The 19,546-nt window shown below is 34.4% G+C and overlaps 1 protein-coding gene across 1 annotated transcript in view; it reads left to right on the forward strand.

Moving 5' to 3' along the window:
- The window catches only part of LOC149800033 (H/ACA ribonucleoprotein complex subunit DKC1-like), a 51,083-nt gene that overhangs the window by 25,946 nt on the left and 5,591 nt on the right, over window positions 1-19,546 (forward strand). Inside the window, exons 9-13 of the mRNA XM_089959554.1 lie at window positions 1,592-1,712; window positions 14,633-14,751; window positions 17,309-17,412; window positions 18,033-18,117; window positions 19,382-19,540. Coding sequence (XP_089815680.1) covers window positions 1,592-1,712; window positions 14,633-14,751; window positions 17,309-17,412; window positions 18,033-18,117; window positions 19,382-19,540 — 588 coding nt within the window. The remainder of the gene's footprint in view (window positions 1-1,591; window positions 1,713-14,632; window positions 14,752-17,308; window positions 17,413-18,032; window positions 18,118-19,381; window positions 19,541-19,546) is intronic.

The raw sequence follows: 19,546 nt of genomic DNA on the forward strand, positions 1-19,546 counted from the left end.
TAATCGTGGTTGGAAGAGTTTGGAATGGCAACAACATAAGAAGCTGCATATGGAAAAATATAAGCTTATAAAGCATCGTGCAAAAGTGCATATAATTACTGTAAGAAGAAAGATTTCTTATATATAATTACTGTAAGAAGAAAGATTTCTTGCATGAGAGAACAGATGTAGCCAGAATATGCGCTCTGCATGTCTCCAGTACAAGCACCAGCTTGAAAGGAGAAATGCTATTATTGAGAATGAAAAGAAATGATTGCATTTTGAGCCAAAAATGGAAGGCTAAATGAATTGTTGTCAAAGCTGCAAAATGAACTAGACTGTCATATCAACAGGTTGTGTCCATTAGAGAAAAAGACATGTGAATGTATGGGATTATTTGTATGTAGTTGATGTACTTGGGTGTTTATTTTACAGATTTGTTATGAAAAGAGAGAAGTATAATATATTTGCTGCAAAAATTGAGAAATTATTGTGACTTAATTACGATGTGAACACTAACATGCACATAAAATGACTTCAACATTGGAGAAAAAATTCATGTGACGATAAATATTGTTAAGGTCAAGTTGAACATATCTGGTAAGTTTATTAGTTTTTTAAATGATTATTTTGGTTTATTTTATGATCATAAGTAGCACCAGGAGCAGTTTTTTATGAGTGTAAAATGCATTTTCAGATAGGAACCTTCAGTCCCCTGGGCCCCCTTGAAAGGTCTTTTATATGGCTTGTAACTGAAAAAGTTAATATGCCATCAGAACTGATTTGAATTCATCTTGGAGCTATGAAAGATGTATGTTATCTTTTAAATGATCATAACATGCTGTGAAATTGGATAATGTTAGACATATGAAATCTTATCCAGCTCTGTAAGGCAGTTCAGGTTTTCAATGGCTGAGTTCTCTATAGTGATGATAAAAGACATGAAATAACCAATCGTATGTTGAAAACGTTTAAAATCATCTAAATAGTGGGGTGTTTTGTTTGTTTTTTTGCCCTTGTTCGCTTCCCATGAATAAAATGAATTTTCCATTGACTGAGGTGCCTGTGGTAAAGTTCCTTCTGTTGCACTATGAAAACAAATACATTCATTTAGATAAGAGCTGGGAGTCGTGAAAATTTTGATTGTCTTTGGCAACAATATTGATACAGTTGTGAAGATATTGTGAACTTTAGTAATATTTTCCTAAAGTGGTGCTCAGTGAAATGAATTACATGCTAATCTGTGCCTCACTCAGATATTTTGGAAATTAAGAGATGGTTTATGCTAGTGAATATATAACAAGTCTAGTTAACTCATTCTTGTGGTAGAATGCATGTTGTACCTTATGTACTTGGTTACAAGTCGAATTCAACTGCAAACAGCATTGACCCTGACCTGTCATCACACAATAAATCAAGATCATTGTTCATTATTCTGTTAAGTGCTCCTAACAAACTGCATTGACCCAGATCTGTCAGCACATTTTGCAGTGGTAGATCTTAGTTTGTACAAGCTTCACGTTGTAATGATTATTTATGGTATCTGTATAACTTAAATCTTGAAAAGGAAAACGTCGTCTGGATGATTATGAATTTGTGTAATTATTTTTAGGTAAATGCTGTATGCTATGGTGCGAAAATCATGTTACCCGGTGTTCTTCGTTATGAGGATGGAATTGAAGTCAATGATGAAATCGTGATAGTTACAACCAAAGGAGAGGCTATAGCCCTAGGTAAGATTATTTCTGACTTTTGATGTTTGAGAACTTGTACTCTGTGAAATGAGGCATGTCGTCTGTAAGGTCTGAAATCCATGAAACGGTGTGCATGATATAGTCAGATAAGTGATAAAAGTGCTGTTAAAAATGACCAACAATGTCAGTAAATGTTTTCAACTCTATATGTTGAATATTTAAATTATATTGTCTCGAGTCTTCTTGCATTCCTACACAGATTGCACATGCCAACCATTACGCTTTTTTCCACTATTTTCTGCTTCTGAAATGACTCTTTAAATTCCTTGTTATTAGCAGCCATTTTGAATTTACAAGCATTCCAGGTTAGATGTGTGTTTTTTAATGGAATACCAGTTTTGTACACATTAAAGCAAAAAAAAAGAACCTTGACATACAGCCTTGCAGCAAATATGATAGTACAGTAGAAATATCCAAAGAACATGATTGAGTTTGATTATAATGAAGACCAGTTCCCTAATTTGTTTAAATTGGCCAAAATTGCAGTACTATTACAAATGGCTGATTGTGAGAGGGTATTTAGTTCACAAAACAGAATTGCTTAGTATCAGAAACAGAATAAACAAGAGTACTCCGATACAAGGTAGACGTAACCCCATTTTGTGATTCTTTGAAGAAGCAGAGAAAATGTTGGCCAGTGCCAAATTCGGTATGCAGATACTTTGTTGCTGAAGTGATATAAAGATGCTGAATGCTCTTCTTAAATTAGATATGCATGTACCTTGTAATAGTACTAGTGTTGTCAATCCTCAGCTTCCATTTGGCATTGCCACACCTGCATCTTAAAAAAATTCCTGTCATCATCTCTGCTCACCATGTGGAAAGGATTACAAAGAAGTAGTAAGCTAATCTTCATCATATCCTGACAAGAGATAAACCAAGCTACATTTAATTCTTTCTACAGCTGTATTGTATATTAAGATATTGATCCATCTATCCTACCAAAGCTCTGGTGGACATGGGCAATGTGGGTTCCTGATAGGACCACACAGAAAGTTTTCTCTTTCTGGACGTGGATGTAATTGGACACAGAGAGATATTTCCTGACAGTGGGTGAGGTGGCATCAGAATGATTTTGATGTAATCTCAATCTGTCAGGAGACATGAAAGAATATTCATTAAAATGTTTTGTTTGGTACATGTTTTATCCATCTTACTGATTACTCTATTCTGTGTGTTTTAATATAGTAAAAGTTCTAATTTAATTTATTTAATAATTAAAAAAAGCTTGTTGACAGGTTTTCATTTCCCTATATGGAGCCTCTGGTAGCTTCATTAGGTACATGTGCCTTATAAATGCTGTAATAACTAAACAGCCATGTGCTGTTTGACATTGCATCTTATGGTTAATTGTCTGTTTACAAGTGTTAGTTGACAATGGATTGTATAGTACAAAAAATGAGACTGCCAGTTTCTTTTCATTTTTGCTAGTATTACGAGTTTATTCACGTCTTCTCATGGGTCGGTGGTTCTTTCCGGGGTTTTCGCTGGTTCTTCCTCAGCCATTAATACCGGCTGCCGTGTATAGCCTATCAAGCGCTGAAAAATGACATTAAACCTCACAACAACAACCACCTCATAATATCCCGAAAACAATACCACAAGTGGCGATTTAAGATGATCATGCATTTCATCCCTAAGAGCTTATTACTGAATTTAAAAAAATAAACTTAGATTTATAAAAATTACACTTTCTAAAAGGACACACTAACATTGACATAATAATAAATGTAAAAAGTTAACTACCAACCTTACTGCAAATCGTATGACCACACACTATAGAGACAATCTACTGGAATGACTATTTACCACTAATATGCTGTTCATGCTATGTTGCTTATACAGACAAGTTATAAACTGACCAATCTGAAATTCACTTATTATTTGTCCTAAAATAGAACAAATTACCAATAAGATAGAACCTTTGCACAAAGTGAAGAAAAACTTCAACAGGTAATCCTGGTTTAAGGTTGCCTAACTGGATAAATGTGTGTAAAGTGAGAGTAATGCAATATTTGCAACTGGTGGCTTTATTTCAGTTAGCCATGAACATTAATTATATAAAATAAAATACCTAATTCTTCCTAATTAAAACATGAAGTATATAATTCTAAAATATATGATCCTGTTTCAAATAAATGTCCAGTGCAAAATATACCTCAATTTTGGAATTCACGGAGAGAATATAGTATATATTGTACCTCAGTTCCAGAGAGTGCACATACATGTGTGAGTAATTTATTAACAACACTGTTCTTTTTTGTTTTGTCAGCTATATAAAGCTAGAGTCTGCTTTCTGTCTAAAAAGTTCTGAAATCACAACACTTAGTAAAATAAAACTACACAAATACAGCAACTTTTACTCTTAACACCACAACCTGTTTGTTGGCAAAGTTCCAGTAAACCTAAGAGGAAGAGACAGGAATAAAGGTATGGATATCTTTAAAATTAAGAGTAAGAGACAGGAATAAAGGTATGGATATCTTTAAAATTACATTAATGCTCTTATGACCACTGTCCTAAAAGCACCGCACAGAATGTTTTGTTTCTGGATGTGGCCGTCAATGGACAAAGAGAAATTTCCTGACAAATAGGTGAGGTGACATCGGTATATTTTGGATTTCATCTCAATCCATCAGGTTACATTTAAGAATTTGTATAAATATTGTGTTGCTTCATGTTTTTACCCCACCCACCCCATTGTTAGTTTATCTCTTTGGATGTTGACATTGAGATGGTTTTGAAAGAACTGTTTTAATGGGCTGAAATGCAGTAAATTTGGTACTGACAATTTTGTGCCCAAAAAGATGATGCTTCCATTTCCAGTTACGCAGATTAATAATATTGTGTGATTTCCTTTTTATAAAAATCCTACTTTGTTATCATCAGCTTCCATTTGGCATTGCCCCGCCTCCAGTCCTGAGATAAGATGGGGGGGAGCCACACCCACGTCTTAAGAACATTCTTGTCAGCATCTTTGCTTACCATTTGGAAAGGTTTACAAAGAAGTAGTAAGCTATTCTTCGTCATATCCTGACGAAATAAACCAAGCTACCTTTAATTCTTTGTACACCTGTACTGTATATTAAGATATTGATCCATCTATCCTACCAAAGCTCTGGTGGACATGAGCAATGTGGTGTCCTGATAGGACCACACAGAAAGTTTTCTCTTACTGGACGTGGATGTAATTGGACACAGAGAAATTTCCTGACAATGGTGAGGTGGCATCAGAATGATTTTGATGTAATCTCAATCTGTCAGGAGACATGAAAGAATATTGGTAAAAACCTTTTGTTGGGTACATGTTTTATCCATCTTACTGATTACTCTATTCTGTGTGTTTTAAAATAGTACAAGTTCTAATTTAATTTATTTAATAATTCTAAAAATCCTCTGACAGGTTTTCATTTCCCTATATGGAGCCTCTCTACTGTTTCTTACACCCTGCAAATTCAATAAAATGCTACAAATATGCATAAAAATACCATCATCTGCGCATTACTGTTCATGTATACATTGATTCGTCTCCCAGTACATTCAATATGAATTACTTGCTATATTTATTTATTATCCATACAGAGAGAGATTGTGAACCAAATAAATCTAAAAGCAACGAAATCGGTGTTAAGCGAAAATGGAGAGCTGGCAGACAGACATGCATATGGACAGAATGGTCAATGGAGATTGCTAACTTATTAAGTGTACTAATTGGAATAGATATGAACAGGCTGTCACATACCTGTCATAGAGAAATATACAGAGTACATACAAGTACTGATACATTAACTGTATTATATAACTCTAGGTACCTATTATTGGACAAAGGTCAAGGTCACAGTTTTCCTTGAAACAAAACTTGTCAGGCATTCTTCTGGGAATACAAAGCAATTAAAAAGTTAATAATTACCATAGATCTAAATACATTTGGTATTCAAACTTGCTAGCATGGATATTGAGAGTGATCAAATATATTAAAAAAGACCCTTTCTGCTCTACCAGTTTTTGTACTGTGCAGATGCATGATTTAGAATTTAAGATCATTAATGACTATGTAAAATACAGATATTTCCATTCCATTTTATTCTTTATGTGAAACGTCTCCACAAGTTACTACCTTGTCATAATATCATCAAAACAATATCACAAGTGGCAATTTAAGATGATCATGCATTTCCTCCCTAGGAGCTTATATCTGAAGTTAAAACACAAACTTAGATTTTAAAAAATTACACTTTCTAAAAGGATACACTAACATTGACATAATAATAAATGTAAAAAGTAAACTACCAACCTTACTGCAATCCTGTGACCACACACTACAGGACAATCTACTAAAATGACTATTTATCACTAATATGCTGTTCATTCTATGTTGTTTATACAAGTTATAAACTGACCAATTTGAAAGTTACCTATTATTTGTCCTAGAATAGAACAAATTAGCAGTAAGGTAGCATCGTTGCTTAGAGTGAAGAAAAACTTGAACATGTAATCCTGGTTCAAGGTTACCTAATTGGCTGAATGTGTAAAGTGAGAGCAACACAATAATTGTGATTGATGACTTTATTTCAGTTAGCATTGAATATTATTTATATAAAATAAAGTAACTAATTCTGCCTAATTAAAACATGACTATATATAATTCTAAAAATATGATCCTGCTACAAATAAATGTCCACTGCAAAATATACCTCAATTCTGGAATTCAGAGATAACAGAGTACATATTGTACCTTGATTCCAGAGAGTGTACATACATGTGTGAGTAATTTATTCACAGCATTGTTCTTTTTTGTTTTGTCAGCTATTTAAAGCTGGAGTCTGCTTTATGTCTAGAAAGTTCTAAAATCACAACAATTGTTGAAACAAAACTACACAAATATAGCAAGTTTTACTTTTAACACCATGACCTGTTTGTTAGCAAAGTTCCAGTAAACGTAAGAGTAAGAGACAGGAATAAAGATATGGATATCTTTAAAATTATATTAATATTCTTCTGACCACTGTCCTAAAAGCACCGCACAGAACATTTTGTTTCTGGATGTGGCCGTCAATGGACAAAAAGAAATTTCCTGACAAATAGGTGAGGTGACATCAGTATCATTTGGATTTCATCTCAATCCATCAGGTTACATTTAAGACTTTGTTTAAATATTGTGTTGCTTCAGTTTTTTACCCAACCCACCCATTTGTTAGCTTATCTCTTTGGATGTTGACATTGAAATGGTTTTGAAAGAACTGTTTTAATGGGCTGAAATGCAGTAAATTTGGTACTGACAATTTCGTGCCCAAAAAGATGATGCTTCCATTTCCAGTTGTGTAAATTAATAATATTGTGTGATTTTTTATATAAAAAAATTTCAGTCCTGCTTATTATAAAGTAAGTTTAAATGTAAAAATCCTGGTTGTCCTTGTGCTGTATTTTCTTTGTGTAACATGCTCAATCTCTACTACCAAAGGTCAGGAGAGCATGTGTTTGATGCAGAGGCAAGCTTGTCGGGGCAATGCATTCAATATAAAAAATCATTAAAATTTAATTTCTCATTAATTTAGCAGTAATGCCTATAATTAATGTCCAAATGCAGATGGTGAAGAAATAAATCATTATGCTAATCACATATTAGACGATGATTGTGATGAAGTGTCTAAAGGGAGTGGTGCCAAAACTAAATATTCATCCAACATCGGGGGGCGGGGGGAGTGGCCATAGCTGGAAAAGAATGAACATTGATGCATTGAAGTAGCTGTGTGAAAACCAGCATAGAAAATGAATTCCCTCGCACTTTGAAGCAGTCATTTCAGAACATCAGCCCATTACAGGCAGTTCTCAGAAAAGGCAATTCAGGATGGCAACCCTTTTTTTCTGATTCATTGGGGCATATACCCTCATTTGCCAAATCATGGCTCAAATTCTGTGCTTAGACAAATGTGACATGAAGGCATTTTAATGTACAAGTATTATGCCCCTATTTATGTGCACCCTTGCTAATTGCACTATTATCCAATTAAAGTCTATTTTCCAGAATTTATCATTATAAATCACAGGGTGAAGAATTTTCACTAGTTTTTAATTGTTCCACCTGGTTTTCATCTACAACATTTTGTAGTTGAATGATTAGTACTTCTTGGTCTTGCTTATACAGATGGTTCTAACAAATACCATGCTTGGCGCTTAGCATTAAAAGGTTAGTTTTAAGACTGGTTGGCCTGGTGTCAGGACCTTGCTACTGGGTGGGGATATGTTAAATGTCTGTGGCATGATGCCCTAGTACTAGACATCACTATAAACTGATGCATTGCAGGCATATTGGTATGACTGGAAAATTGCCCAGATCTGTTAAAAATCAGAATCACACACACACAAATGTCTTGATCTTGAATGTACCGTATTTACCGCATATGTTGGGACACGATAAAATAATTATTTTTTTTCCTGTCCCAGAACTTGTGGTGAAACATTTTTTTTTCATTTTGGTCATATGTCCCAAGACTTAAGGAATGAAATAAATTTGTATTGCATTTGTGCTCTCTCCCACCCCCCACCCCCAACTGCACGTCGCAGTAAAATAGATGAATAAAACATTTACACGAAATCCGTATAAGTAGCGTAGGCATCCATACTGTAGCGTGTATCAATTATGTCCGATGCCACACACCATGTTGTTCCTTGACATGAACACTGAGAAACAATTGTGTGTGGTTGTGCTCAAAGGTTTGAACATGTTATCCGACTGAAAACTGGAGCCAACAAAATCGCATACAAGAGGGAAATAGTCAACTGATATCTTGAAGACGCCATTCACGCATGACACGGTGTTGGGTACAAAATAATCGAGATTTAATTATATCCAGGTCTACTGTATGACAATATCTCGCCAAAAAAAAAATCATCATTTGAAAACACATTCACTTGAGTGCAAGTGACAGTCTTTTCACCAGCTAGGGTTACATAATTATCCTTACAATATAACAAGCACACATAAGCCCTGGTGGTGAAAAAACACGATTGGCAGCAAGCAGTTAACTCCTTCTTTGAACCTACCGACAGGACATCAAAGACAGAAGGTAATTTTTTTATTACAAAGTAGGCGATCTCAGAAGCCGACTCCGGTTACTTTATTTTGTAAAGGATATCAATACAAAGGTTATTTTATTGCAAAGCAAGCCGACTTCAGAAGTTGACTATGGATTCTGTGAAGTGATCCGACTTTTTTATTTTTTTTTTGATTATACAAAGACGGCCGAGATATGGAAGCATACTTGGGTTCCTTTTCAACTGTATTCACGGGAATTTTGAAAATAAATTGAAACAATGGAACAAATTTTAAAGTGACACAATATAGTGCTTTGTGCACAGATGTCGATGACCCAGCGTCACCCAGAATATTTGGAGAAAATAAAATCATGTGATGAATTCGTTCAGGCCAGAAGAGAACTATACTGTATGCCAGTATCTCGTAAATAAAAATCATTATTTTAAAACACATTCACTTGAGTGCAAATGACAATCTTTTCGCCAGCGTGGGTTACATAAGTATCATTAATATTTACCCGCAGACCTTTGTATTAATTATTACTAAAGATGCCAAGCACATATAAGCCCTGGTGGTAAATAAACACAACTGGCGGCCAGCAGTAAACTTCTTTGAACTTGCCAACAGGACATCAAAGACAAAGGTTATTTTTGTTAAAAGCAAGCAGACGTTGGAAGCTGACTTTGGACTCGGAAGCCGAATTTTTTTAAAGGATATCAGTACAAAGGTTATTTTATTGCAAAGCAAGCTGACCTCAGATTCCGACTACTGGATTCTTTTAAGTGTGCTGATTTATTTTTCAGCTTTGAATATAAAGTAAAACAATGGAACAGTTTTTAAAGTTGCACAATATAGTGCTTCGTGCGCAAACATCGATGATGCAGCATCATTCAGAAGATTTGGAGAAAATAAAATCACGTGATGAATTCGTGACAGCCAGAAGAGAAACAGATCATTTCACTGACAATATGATCATTAACATGGATGAAAGTCTATTGTACTTTGATCTCATTCCTGGATGGACTGACGATAAGATGGGCATCAAAAGTGTGAGAATTAGCAAGACTAGTGCAGATTTGAAAAAATCTTCCTTTTGTTCTTGCAGTTTCCACTTCAGGTGGTGTGTTGCCTCCAACAATTTTTCACGGTATGAGAAAGTTAAAAAAAAGTATTCATGTTCCAAAATAATAGACCGTACTGTGCAGGAGAAAGGTTGTGTTGATGAGATGCTGCTGCAGTGGATTAAAGAGTTTTATCTCAAGTACAGTTTTATATTTAAAAAATAAAATTTCAGTTGGATTGCAATTTCCGACATGTAATTTTCGAATGATTTACAAGGTGTCCCACAACTTACGACTCGAAAAAATGTTGTGTCCCAGAATATACAGTGCACAAAAGAATTACTTTTAAAATTAATTTATGGTGTCCCGACAAATACGGTGTCCCAACATATGTGGTAAATACGGTATATATGAACAATGCCCATTATGACATAGAAAAATCTAATTTTCTACAGCTCTATAGACAAGATATTTGCCTGCTGCTTTTCATCCTGCATGCAACAGTATTTGCAGTATAAAATGGTGATCGATCCTGCCAAATTTGTAATGGCACAATTAATTTTGTGTCCTAAAGCACCACACGGAATGTTTTGTTTCTGGGTGTGGCCGTCAACGGACACAGAGAAATTTCCTGACAAACAGGTGAGGTGGGATCAGTATAATTTGGATGTCATCTCAATCCATCAGGAGACATTTAAGAATTTTATAAATATTCTGTTGCTTTATATTTGTTTCCCCTTGTTGCTAAAGAAATATATTTAAGATGGTTAATCATGAAAATTTAGTTTTGACAATTTATTTATTAATGCTTCCATCATGAAATTATTTGGAAAGCTACTTTTGATTGTATCTTAATCAAATTATGTATTGTATGTAATGCAATTAATAGGTTATTGGCCCTCGGGTAAACCATCTGTATGTATGTTGACTTCATTGCAACTTTGAAAGACTTATTTTCATTGGCTGAAATAGTATTAAAACAATTGGTACTGATAATTTTGTGCCCAAAAAAGCTGCTTCCATTTCCAGAGGTTATTCTTTTATATCTTAAATGGCTGCATACATTTTCAATTTGGACTGGAGAAAAAACAATTGGCCATAGCTGGGAAAAAATTAACCATGATGCACTGAAGTAGCTGTGTGCTTACCAGCAAAGAAAATTCTCTCACTTGGAAATACTAATTTTAGAACATCAGCCTATGACAGACAGTTCTCAAAGAGGCAATTCAAGATGGCACCACTTCTTCAGAATCATTGGGGGCCCTCATTTACCAAATCCTTGATTCAACTCTGTTTAGAGGAATGTGACATGAAGACATTTCAATATGTAAACATTACAGACCTATTTCTTTGCACCTTCTTCTAATCGCACTAGTATCCAATAAAAGTATGTTTTCCAGAATGTCATTACAAATGAAAATGCAGAATTTTCACCTAAAATTTTGAATTGTTCCACCAAATCCTAAATGGTTTTCATCTGCGTCATTTTATAGTTGAATGAACAATACTTCTTGGTCTTGAATGTTTACATGGAAAAAAAAGCCCATTATAACAGAAAAATCAAAATTGCTAATCATTTATAAAATAAACAATAAACTAATTTTCTGTTGCTCCAGGCAATAGAGATTTCCCTGTTGCCTTTCATTCTGCATGCAACAGTATTGCATCATAAGATAGTGATTCATCCTGCCAGATCTGTAATGGACATGAATACTTTTTTGTCCTAAAAGCACCACACAGAAAGTTTTGTTTCTGAGTGTGGCCGTCAATGGACACAGAGAAATTTCCTGACAAACAGGTGAGGTGACATCAGTATAATTTGGATGTCATCTCAATCCATCAGGAGACATTAAGAATTTGTATAAATATCGTGTTGGTAAAGAAATTTATGCATTTAAGATAGTTAATCATGGAAATTTAGTTTGTGAATTTATTATATTTTCTGTAGTGAAATTATGATACACTACATGCAATTGTATCTAAATTTTTATCAAATTATATCTTGTATGCAATGCAGCTTGCAGGTGATTGGCCCTCACACAAGCTATCTTTAGGTATGTTGGCTGGTTTTGCAGGAGCTACTCGTTGCCAGATTTGCTAATAATATTGGTACTGATAATTTTTTTGCCAATAAAGGCACTGCTTTCATTTATAGATTTTTTTACATTTGCTGTAAAATGTTAAATTTTCTACAGTTAAATTCATGCCAAATTGTGTGCATTTAATATACAAAAATATTGGTTGTCTTCTGTAGCTGTAAATTGCGTATTTCCTGTATGTGACATTCTCAGTTTTGATTGGTTACTTAGAAAGGTCTCAAGAGTGCAAGTGTTTGATGCTGAGACTTGGTGGCACAATTCCTCAAATGTCAAAATACCTTAAAACTACTGTTTTAGCTGTAGTCCTTCCAGTAATTCCCAAGTGCAGATGTTTCTGTTAATAGTCCAGGGCTTCCGTTAAATTTGTATTTATGGGAGTTGTGAGGACCCCCACATTTGAATTTTATCAGGTCCTTACAAGATGTTAAAGGGTCCCACTTAATAGTTTCTAGAGTAAGTTGTGTTTCTGTGAGAGAAAGAGAGAGAGAGAGAGAGAGAAATATCTCACTAGAATACGATTTCCACCATCAAAAGTTGTAGTCTCTCTCAGAAGCTAGTTTGGCTATACTGTGAAGTCCATTATAATGCCAGGAATAATGAGACACAAAACCTATTGTTTTACTTGTAATTCATTAAATATTCATGTATTAAAATTGATATGTCAGTTGACTTGGGAACATGCTACACAAAATAGTTATTTAGATGGTAATATGTTGCACCCAAACAAAACAAAAATATCGGGCAAGGCTTCTTAATTACAGAACTGGATGATCATGAATTTAAAATTTTGCAGTGAGCATTCATATGCTCAGTCCCAAATATTTTATTACATTACTGTCATATTCATCTTTTAAAGTTTGTAAAACTGTTGATTTGTCCCTTCTTTTTGTGGTTTTTTTTTATTAAGTTTTGCAAAAATCAATCTCTTCTTACATTTTCTATCACAAGCTTCTAATCTGATGCTACTTTCTGTAAAACTATAGACTGGTCCTCTACCAAATTTTATTATGAATATAATTAATCTGAGGCTAAGTTCCAATTGATGAAACCGTCTGTTTTCATGAAAATAAAATGGGTTATATGCAATTGCTTTAAATAGAAATCAAGGAACTATTCTTACACAGCAGTGATGTTTTTTTAAGAGATTCTCTTATTTATATGATTAGAACTGAAGAGATGATACTAAAAATGATAAACACAACATTCTACTGATTTTTATTTATTTCATCTTTTTAATTTACCAAAACAGCATAATCTATATGCTGGAAAACATAGAACATAATTTGTTGAAAGAAAGGTGTAATGATTAAGGCAAAAGCATAATGGCCAGCATGTATGCATTTAACCCCCAAAATGCTTATCCAAATTTGCAAACAGCCTTTTGTCCAAGTCTCGACGTGAAAGCAGCAAATGGTAGTAATATTTGTTACTGTATGGTTTGTCTTCTAATTTAATCTGAATCCTTAGTGCATCGTCATTTCGAGAGCATGTGCACTGTACTTGTTCAGCTACACTGAGAAATGTACACGTTGCATATTTAATGAGCATGACTTTAACAGATGGCATAGAAAATCCTCATGACCTCTTTTTTGAGAAACCTAGACCTTTTCTCTAAGCCAGAAATCTGTTTGGTCAGCAATTTTTATTGCATCCTATAGGACTCTATGGCTGGGATTTTTAACGTGTCTTTTAATTGTATTGTGTCAGGGACATGCATTTATGCGTTATTGGAAGCCCTGTAGTCACAGCGACAGGGAACAAATCCTCATGCTAATCACATGAGATGATGCTTTTGCTGATGTATCGGAAAATGGCAGTGCTGGAATTGAGGATCCTTCTAGTTTTTTGGGGAGGGGGACTCCAATTCAAGCTGGGTTTTTTTTTACTGATGCTGGAAACAGAAAGAAAATGGATGCATTGTAGTTTGTATTTAAAAATCAGCAAAGAAATTTCCTTCACACTTGTAAATGCTAATTTTAGGACATCAGTCCTTGATAGAAAAGTTTTAAATGCCAGCTCACAAACAGGCAATTCAAAATTTAAAATTCAGTGACAGTCTTGAAACTATATGTATGACAGGTGTCATGTGATATGCAAGAAATACGCGATATACAGAACATATGAATGGGATTTCCTTGCCATTGAGCCCATGCCTATGGCAGCATAAGTTTTGTTACTCTGACCCATGAGTGGCAACACGTGTTGTCTTTCCTTTGTAACATTTGCATTGATAATGTTGTGATTCAGTTTAAAATTTTCTTAAGTCTACAGAATATCAGTGGTTGGCAGGGCAGACTCATGACTAGAAAGATATGGTGTTGAAGCCTGGGTGGGCTGTGTGCTGTGGCAAGACTCCCTACTCCAATAGTTGGGGCACTGAATAAACAGTGTTGTTGTGCTGTAAACTAACAACCCAAACCAAATTAAGAAAAGATTTGGTATAACATTACCATTTGCCTGTAGTTTATACCATATCATGTTGGTTCTTTCTGTCTTGCAAACACAAGCCAAAGCTGTGCCATAACATTATTCATGGCAAGATACGAAATTCCAAGGGACACTTGTTTTCATCTGCTATCGAGGAAAACTTGGTTGAGTGGTATAGAAACTAACTAGTCTAGTATAGTTCGTGTTTTCATTGAAAAACTTTATTTCCTGTTGCAGATTGAAAACCCAAGTATTCTTGTTCTTTTTTGTCTTCAGGAATTGCTCAGATGACAACAGCTGTCATGGCAACTTGCGACCATGGTATTGTGGCCAAGATCAAGAGGGTGGTTATGGAGAGAGACACTTATCCAAGGAAATGGGGACTTGGTCCAAAGGTTGGTCCAATATTTCTTGCAATTATCTTTGATAAAAGATACATTTTCTGAAATAAGCTTCTTAAGTAGGTCATACTGCAGCCAGAAAACTGAAACAACCACTATGACTTGGTTATTATACCAGCTCTGCTACAGAGCTGGTAGTTTTTTGGATTTCACCATAGTTTCTTTGGAATGGTTAATTTAAAATTATGAGCTGTAGTCGAAGATTTTTATTTTATATGCAGCCTTTTTCCTGTTTTGTTATTTGTAAATATGTTGAGAATTTTCAGCGCAGTCACTGAAGTGCTTGAATACTATGCTGTTTTCTGTTAAAGCATCAGTCTTATTCTGAATGAAGCTATTACATGAGAAACCCACTCATTGGGTCTTGTGATGAACTGTTAAGAGACGGTCAGGCAATTGGATTTGTAAGCACTATCATTAACAGATGAAGATTATAGAGATGAAGGCATGAATGAAGAACTGTGACTTCTGAACAAATCCATGCTTACTAGTGTTAGTATAGAAAGGCGGGTGAAAATTTCTGATCAGAGGATTAGAGATGCTGAAAATACCTACATGTGTACTTCACAAATTCAGTCATAAACCTTTCCTAACAGTAATTTTAGTTCAGCGTTCACCTGATCACAATAGTCATTCCCCTAGCAAATTTATGTAATCTATGGTCACCTATTTTTTGTGGTCAGCAGGCAGGTTTTTCCTACCCAAGTAGTGGTTTCACTCTGCCTTCTGTGATCACTGGGGCAGTGACCGCTCAAAGTATGCAAATTACATGTTTTGTTTGATGAACAAGGCATCATATATATATATATATATATATATATATATATATATATATATATGTATTAGTATATTACATGAATCGATGTTAAAACTTTTCATATTTTGATTGTACTAAACCGTAATGCAGTGAAATGCGAAGGTTCAACATGTCAATTTAAAAGCAAGGTGGTTTTTATCCTTTCAGGAAGCACGCCATACTAGTGACATCCCTTAAGATTTAGTGATCCCTCTGTCCCTTTCTATCCCATTTTTTATTTTTATTTGGTCAATTATGTTTTGAGGTTATGGTCAGAGTAAATTGTCTATCGGAGATTTTAAATTCGCTGTCACCATGCAATGGCTGCATGAAGTAACCACTTAACAAGCAGGCCTAGCAAACTTAAACGATGATACATCGAGTCAAACTTAAACGATGATACATCGAGTCATTCCTGCGTGAAATCATGAGGAAGATTATTTTCTGAGAAATTGGCAGTATTATATTTGTGATGTCTTAAATGTGCTGACAGATCAGACAAAATAACAGCACTGATGAATTTTACCTGGTACTCGCAATTTACCTTGCTAGTCACAGGACAATATAAATCTCACATCCTACAGGTCCATGATGTCTGAGGTCCAATAGTCACATGATCTCAACAACAAACCCATTTGCAGTGTTATACAAACATTTGAAAATATAAAATGAAAGTCTGGCGCTGTTTGTAAAAGAAGGAAAGGACATATAATTTTCAACATATTTATTCTGAGAACATCGACCAGAAACATACCACTGTCACAGCAACTTGGAGAAGTGTGCGTCACCAATGGTTTTGTTGTGTCACTCTACTACCACATTGACTTTTCGATAGGCTATTGACTGACCCTATAACCCATCATAAGTTTACAAATATAAAACATGGGGTGAGGAGGGTCAATTGAAACTCAGATTTATGTTTAATTGGTACTAACATTAGTCCTAGGAAGCTTCTTTCAGTCCCTAATTATCAAAGGTCACTAACAAAAGCTGTCTTCATATCTGAGTTTAAGCATCTATTTAAGCCATCAATAGTTTAAGTGAACACCTGTTTTCATGGCTAATTATGCCAACTGCCCATAGAAATGGTCAACCATGCTTTTCACAATTACAGGTTAAAATTTGATTAGAAATTTGATTTAGGAACCGTTTCTACTGATGATTTTAAAATGTTTGTGTGTTTGTAAAGATGTTAAATTAGGACATAGTGCATATATAGAGTTGTAGCTTTTTAGATTAAATACATGCATCTTGCTAGCATACTTGTACTAGTAATAATAATAGATCTAAAAATGATGATAATACTACTAATAATAATGCTGATGCAGTTCGGTTCAAAGTAGATAAATGTGTCATGAACTGAGTTTTGAGAGCTGAACCAGTGTTAAGAACTCTGTCTACAAAGGCCAATTTTGTCTTTTCCCATGGGTGTCTGCTGTTGACAGGTTTAACTGTATTGCAGCAGACTAAGGACATTTATGGATTCAACTGATAGATATTGGTCAGTAAATAAAAAAAATGTGATGCTACCAGAAGGATACACGATAGAACCCTGCCCTGCCCAGACCAGTGAAGCTGCCATTATGAGTTTCTGGGTAAAGGACAATTACTTTCATTTGTTGTCATCAATCGGTTAGTATATGTACCCAAATCAGTACTTTCCAGACACCAATCTGCCAGCATATTGGGCGTTTGTTTTAAATGGAATAAATATGCTATTGATTTTTCATTCCAACCTTTGTTTTCTGGCTTCAGGCAAGTATAAAGAAGAAGATGGTAAAAGAAGGTCTGCTTTCTAAACATGGCAAACCTAATGAGAAAACTCCTCGGGAGTGGACAGAAAGCTATACAGATTACAGGTGAGAAGTGTTTATTTTGCTTAAAATATGGAAATTTGTATCAACTTCCATATTGTATATAGGACAGAAAATGACAAGCATGTAGCATCAATTGTATTGCATAATACAAAGATTCCTTTTTTGTAAAAAAAAAAATCCTTTTGAAACTATCAGTTTTGTGAGTTCTCAGACAAAAAGTGAGATTGTTATTTTCAAGGATAATATAAAGCTTCCAGTGCACTGAACTAAGAATTCTTTTTTGTCGGAAGGACCGTATAGAATTAAAATGGGGAGGGGGCAGAGACTTACCACCACCAGGTTTTTTTTTTTTTTTTTTATCTGTTCATTACAGAGAAGTGAGAACAATACTGATTACCTCACCCTCCTTATTTAAACAGATGCACATGCCTTATTTGTTTTGAAAGCTCAGTTTAAATAAATAATAAGTGATGAATGTTCATAAAAAAATTTTTATAAAGAAAATGACGAATCATTCTGAATTAAGAGCAGCTTGTTGGTTAATAATAGTTTATAACTAAAATCAAACGTACTTTTGCCCCGGAAGAAAACTTTTATTTTCAGTTTTATTTGTTAAGAAATAAAATTGCAATAATTTATTAATATCATTTTTAAATTTACAGTGTGGTGAAAAAGGAACCATCAGGTGAAGCTAGCTGTGGAGATGCTCCTGTGTCACCTTTCAAACCATCCACTCCAACAGTAAAGGTACAAACACTGTTGACAGACTTCATTAATGTATATTTGAAGAGCAAAAGCTTTTGTTCTAAATTAGTATAATATCTTTGCAGTCTGACAATATCATACTACCATTGAAATATGACCGTATAAAAACTTTGAAATATGACAGTATAACACTGTTAAACCCTGACAGTGTAATAACTTTGAATTCTGACAGTATAATACTTCTGAAATATGACAGAATAGTACTTTGAATTCTGACAGTATAATAACTGTGAAATCTGACAGTGTAATAACTTTGAATTATGATAGTATAATACTTCTGAAATATGACAGAATAGTACTTTGAATTCTGACAGTATAATACTTCTGAAATATGACAGAATAGTACTTTGAATTCTGACAGTATAATAACTGTGAAATCTGACAGTGTAATAACTTTGAATTATGATAGTATAATACTTCTGAAATATGACAGAATAGTACTTTGAATTCTGACAGTATAATAACTGTGAAATCTGACAGTGTAATAACTTTGAATTCTGACAGTATAATACTTCTGAAATATGACAGAATAGTACTTTAAATTCTGACAGTATAATAACTGAAATCTGACAGCGTAATAACTTTGCGCTTTGAAATTTACAGTATAATATCTAAAGCAAAGTTTAAGAATTAACTAGGATCTGGTCCTGCCTGATGTTTTTTATGTTCACTCATATTGCATCAATAAAACCACACCTGCTATGGGCTGTTTCATTAAATAGCGGTTAGCAGAAAGGCAGTTAAAAAAGGCAGTTACAAATTTGGGTAGCTAACCAAAGATGCCATTAAAGTGTTTCACGCACACACACTTGGCAAGAAAGAGAAATGCTTGCCTTTTGTCATGGATAGCTTCTTACAAGTTCTGTAGACCACCCAGGTAGGAATGTACATAATATCCATGCAAATAACCATGCTGTCGGTAATCTGTTTATTATTATGACATGACATTTGAATTTAAAAAATGGTCAGAATTCAGTCATATATATTAAATGTTAACCCTATTTAGTTTATTCCCGCATATGTGATTGGTGCATCTTTCTTGTATTTTTTTAATAGTTTATATGTGCCTATGACCATAGGTCTAATGGTACCAGTGGAGGCATGTAAAATTGCACATAAATATAACCAGGAACACATCATCACTGTACTAAAACAACATTAAGCCAATTTCTTGAATCCATACTGTAAAAGGCAATAAAACAACATTAAAGAGTATTTCTAACCGTATTTTTATTCTTTCATTTAGAGGAAACGCGAAATAAGTAGCAGCAGTGGTGCTAGCTCAGATGAGGCAAATACCACTGCACCTCCTGTCACCCCCTCGTCTGCAGTTGAATCACCCAAGTCAGAAAAGAAGAAAAAGAAAAAGAAGAAAAAGCTGAAGGAGGGAACGGAAGAGAATCAGGTTGAA

This window comes from Sinohyriopsis cumingii, chromosome 5, assembly GCF_028554795.1.
Source record: "Sinohyriopsis cumingii isolate HCF-2022 chromosome 5, ASM2855479v2, whole genome shotgun sequence".
NCBI lineage: Eukaryota > Metazoa > Mollusca > Bivalvia > Unionida > Unionidae > Sinohyriopsis > Sinohyriopsis cumingii.